This window comes from Penaeus vannamei, chromosome 1 (assembly GCF_042767895.1).
Source record: "Penaeus vannamei isolate JL-2024 chromosome 1, ASM4276789v1, whole genome shotgun sequence".
NCBI lineage: Eukaryota > Metazoa > Arthropoda > Malacostraca > Decapoda > Penaeidae > Penaeus > Penaeus vannamei.
In genome coordinates, this window is record NC_091549.1 from 4902438 (window position 1) to 4907437 (window position 5000).

At 40.5% G+C, this 5000-nt stretch overlaps 1 protein-coding gene across 1 annotated transcript in view; it reads left to right on the top strand.

The window, feature by feature from the left end:
- Window positions 1–4602, top strand: part of LOC138862415 (uncharacterized) — a 6799-nt gene extending 2197 nt beyond the window's left edge. Inside the window, exon 2 of the mRNA XM_070124649.1 lies at window positions 4075–4602. Within this exon, the coding sequence (XP_069980750.1) occupies window positions 4075–4602 (528 nt within the window). The remainder of the gene's footprint in view (window positions 1–4074) is intronic.
- Window positions 4603–5000: the final 398 nt, after the last annotated feature.

The window sequence follows — 5000 nt, forward strand, 5'->3', positions numbered from 1 at the left end:
ATAGATAGATAGATAAGTATAGATACGAATAGACTAATAGATATAGAGATAGATAGATAGATAAGTATAGATACGAATAGACTAATAGATATAGAGATAGATAGATAAGTATAGATACGAATAGACTAATAGATATAGAGATAGATAGATAAGTATAGATACGAAAAGACTAATAGATATAGAGATAGATAGATAGATAAGTATAGATACGAATAGACTAATAGATATAGAGATAGATAGATAGATAAGTATAGATACGAATAGACTAATAGATATAGAGATAGATAGATAAGTATAGATACGAATAGACTAATAGATATAGAGATAGATAGATAAGTATAGATACGAAAAGACTAATAGATATAGAGATAGATAGATAGATAAGTATAGATACGAATAGACTAATAGATATAGAGATAGATAGATAAGTATAGATACGAATAGATTAATAGATATATTTCCTCTCGGGTAGGTAACTGATACCTGTTTACTTAGAATCAAATATTACTCAGGTCTCTACCACGACAGACCATCGCATGCACTGTCACTGTATCCTATTTTGCCTTCTATTTCTCATCGCTTCTACCTCCTTTTCTTACTCTGTCGGTTTTCTTCATCTTCCCCACTTTCTTTAATTCATTCAAGACGCCCTCCCTGTATCTACCAAAGGGAAATCGTACCCATAAGAAGTGGAAAAGAAATAGTTTTTTTTTTTTTCCTTTTTTGTCTAGAGAAAAGGAATTCTTGTCCTTTCTCCATCAGCTGAGGAGGGCGACATCACGACACTCATAAACAATTCCTTTTTTGTGTGGGGGGATTTACTATGAGTCTTCGTGAACGGCGTGTGACTTTACAGCTGTGCAAGAAGTACCATTAAGTCATTTTCTTTATTTGGATATCTTTTCATTTACTTGTTTATCTTTAAAATAAAAAAAACTGATGAGCATACCATAGCATGGACCTCCGCCAGGAACAGATTTATGGTGATGTGTGTCAATTATATTCTTTTTGGAAGAACTAGAGAGGAAGAGAGAGAGTGAAAGAGAAGGGGGATGGAAAGAGAGGGAGAGATGGAGAGAGGGAAAGAGAAGGAGAGAGGGAAGGAGAGGAAGAGAGAGAGAGAGAGAGAGAGAGAGAGAGAGAGAGAGAGAGAGAGAGAGAGAGAGAGAGAGAGAGAGAGAGAGAGAGAGAGAGAGAGAGAGAGAGAGAGAGAGAGAGAGAGGACAGAGTTATATTTTCCAAAAACCTGTTTTACATTTTTTCCTCATTTATTAAAGGCATATTCTCCTCCCCCATCTAATTGTAAAAAAAAATCCATTTAGTTTGTTCGAAATTCTTTATCTTTCCCGTTTTTCTTTCATTTCTTTCATTATTCCTTGTTAACCACCTGTCTCCATTCCTTCGTTGCTCACTGATTATCATATGATAAGATCATTACTTTAATCTCTTATACGAAAGGTTAAGAATGAAAGTCATTGACAATAAAGACGTGAGAGAGAGAATGGCGATAAAGATGTGATGAGAGACCCTAGCTAGAAGAAACTCTCAGGCAATAAAGAAGTATGATAATAGGCAATAGGAATAAATAGAAAGTAATAGACAGACTGTAATAAAGAAGAGGCATGAGAAACAATAGCAATAAGAAAGGGTACGTAACACATCGGCGATAAAGAAGAGACGAGAGAAACACTGATAATAAAGGAATAATAGACATACCGACATAGAAGTGAAGTGGGAAACGATAAAGATAAAGAAGTAAGAGAGAAGAAGATTAAGAAAGAAGGAAGAGAGACAAAGGTAATAAAGAAGACACAGAGGTACTGGCAGTAAACAAGGGGAGAGAGAGACGCTTTAAAGAAGAGGTTATAGTAATAATAGCATTAAAGAAATTATTAGAAGAGGAAATAAAAAAAGAGGTGAGAGAAAGGAGGGAAAGGGAGACTGACGATAAAGAAGGGATGAGAGAGATACTGACGATAAAAAAGGAGTCAGAGAGATAGATTAAAAGAGAAATGAAAGAGATACTGAACATATATGAGAAGATAGACTGACAATACGGAAGGGGTTACAGAGAGAGATACAATAAAGGTGAGAGAGAGAGACTGACAATGAATAAGAGACAAGGAGACTGTCAATAAAAAAGAGACAGAGAGACTGACAATAATGAAGAGACAGAGAGACAGTGAAGAAAGGTTGAGAGAGATACTGGAAATAAGGAATGACAATAAAAGAGGGAGACAGAGAGCCTGACAATAATGGAAGGGTGAAAAAGAGACTGACAATAAAGAAAAGGCGAAGGAGAGACTGATAATAAGAAAGAGGAGAATAATATACTGACAATAAAAAATGTAAGAGAAAGATATACTAGCAATAAAAGATGGTGGAGAGAGATACTCGAAATAAGGAATGACAATTAAGAAAAAGAGGAGGACAGAGAGACTGGCAAATAAAGAACGGGTGAAAGAGAGACAGCCAATAAAGGGTGATAAAGAGTATTGTGGTTTCAGAAGCACGTACAGGGTGTGTGTGGGCAGGGAGGGGGATGGGGGGGAGGGGGGAAGCTGCTTGCCGATCTAAGGGAAAAGCTTGGTGGGCATTTTTTTTTCTCTCTCTCTCTTTTGTTCTTCCTCTTCTTCGTCTCTCATTTTGTCTCTTATTCCTTTCTTTCTATTCTTTCGCTTTTTTTTTCAAGAGGTCTTGTTTTTAATCTTCCACTTTCTTACTCTTCTTTTTTGCTTTTCTTCCTCCCTCTTTCTCCTTTCTTTTCTCTCTCTATTAATCTATCTCTGTATCTTTTTATCTGTCTGTCTCTCTCTCCCTCTCTCTCTCTCCCTCTCTTTTTTTCTCTCTCCCCACCCCCCTCTCTCTCTTCCCCCCACCCTCTCTCTTTCCCCCTTCTCTCTCGCTCTCTCTTTCCCCCTTCTCTCTCGCTCTCTCTTTCCCCCTCTCTCTCGCTCTCTCTCGCTCTCTCTCCCCCACCCTCTCTCTTTCTCTTTCCCCCCTCTCTCTTTCTCTCTCTCCCCCACCCTCTCTCTTTCTCTTTCCCCCCTCTCTCTTTCTCTCTCTCCCTATAATCATAAAACTACCATAAAATACCACTTCTTCGCGTATCATACCAAACCCGGTATCACAAGTACCATCCTTAAAAATCCATCTATTCACGACTTCAAAATCACTGTTGTCAACTAGGAGATAAAGTCTTAATCATAGCTACCAACACTAACTTAATCTCAGCAATTTTATTACTTCGCTAACTCTGTATAGCGTAAAATTCTGACCGAAATGGAAGTGTGTGTGCGGAGGAAGGGAGGGAAGGAAGGGAGGAGTGAAGGAGGGAAGGGGAGGTGGAGAGGGAATGGGGGAAGGGGGAGAAGAGAGGGAAGGAGTGAAGGAGAGAAGATGGGAGGGGGAGGGGGAGAGGGAATGGGGGAAGGAGGAGAGGAGGAGGGAGGGAAAGGGAGGGGGAAGGGAGGAAAGAGGATGGAGGGAAGGAGGAAGGAGGGAAGGGGAGAGCGAATGGGGGAATGGGAGAAGGAGGGAAGGGGGAAGGGAGGACAGAGGGAAAGAGAGGGGAGAGGAGGGGGGGAGTGAAGGAGGGAAGGAGGGAAGGGAAGAAGGGATGGGGGAAGAGGAGAGGGAAGAGTGAAAGAGGATGGAGCACCATTCTTACCAAATCGTTGCTTTAACTTCAGCTGACAACACTACCAACAGTACTAATTGTGGTCAGCATCACCAACAGCCAACAAACACTATTGCCAAATTAACTGTAAAGATGAGTATTACCAACATAACTGTTAATATTGGTCGGTGTTGTCAGCATCACTACCGACATTGACTACTATTGCCAACATCATTAACAACATTCAGCCATTATTGCTGACACTTCTACCAATACCTATACCACTGTAATATTATCCATCATTGCCAACACCACTACACTATCATCCGCGATTGACAACACCCTTGCCAACATTTATCACGATTGTCTACACCACTACCAACATTCACCGCAGTTAACAACACCATATCAACCACAGATAACATCATTACAACATCAACCATGATTGCCAACAGCTCTATCAACAACAATCACAGTTGCCAACACCACCACATCAATCACAACTGCCAACACCACAGCCATCATTCACCACAGTTGCCAACACTACATCATCACAACTGCCAACACCACAACCATCATTCACCACAGTTGCCAACACTACATCATCACAACTGCCAACACCACAACCATCATTCACCACAGTTGCCAACACATCATCACAACTGCCAACACCACAACCATCATTCACCGCAGTTGCCAACACATCATCACAAATGCCAACACCACAACCATCATCCACCACAACTGCCAACACCACAACTATCATTCACCACAGTTGCCAACACATCATCACAACTGCCAACACCACAACTATCATTCACCACAGTTGCCAACACCACCACATCATCACAACTGCCAACACCACATCATTCGCCACAGTTGCCAACACCACCACACCATTAACCTCAATTCCCACCACTGCCAACAGTAACCACTACCACAGCTACGAAAAACATCGCCTTCCACCACCAAGCCACATCTGAAAGGTCAAGAGGGGAAGCACCAAGAGAATGAGTCATGAATTATGAGTCATGAGTCGTGAGTCATTGGGTTATGAGTCATAGGTTATGTATGAATCACGAGTTGTGAATCATAAGCAATGTGTCGTAAGTTATGAATCGTGAGTTATGAGTTAATGAGTCATGAGTCGTGAGTCATGGGTTATGAGTCATAGGTTATGTATGAATCACGAGTTGTGAATCATAAACAGTGTGTCGTAAGTTATGAATCGTGAGTCATGAGTTAATGAGTCAAGAATTATGAGTCATGGTTGTGAGTCATGCTCATGAATCATGAGTCGTGAATCATGATTTCTATGTTATGGGTTATGTAAGCCGTGTGTTATGAGTCTTGAGTCGAGTCATGAGTTATAAATCATAAG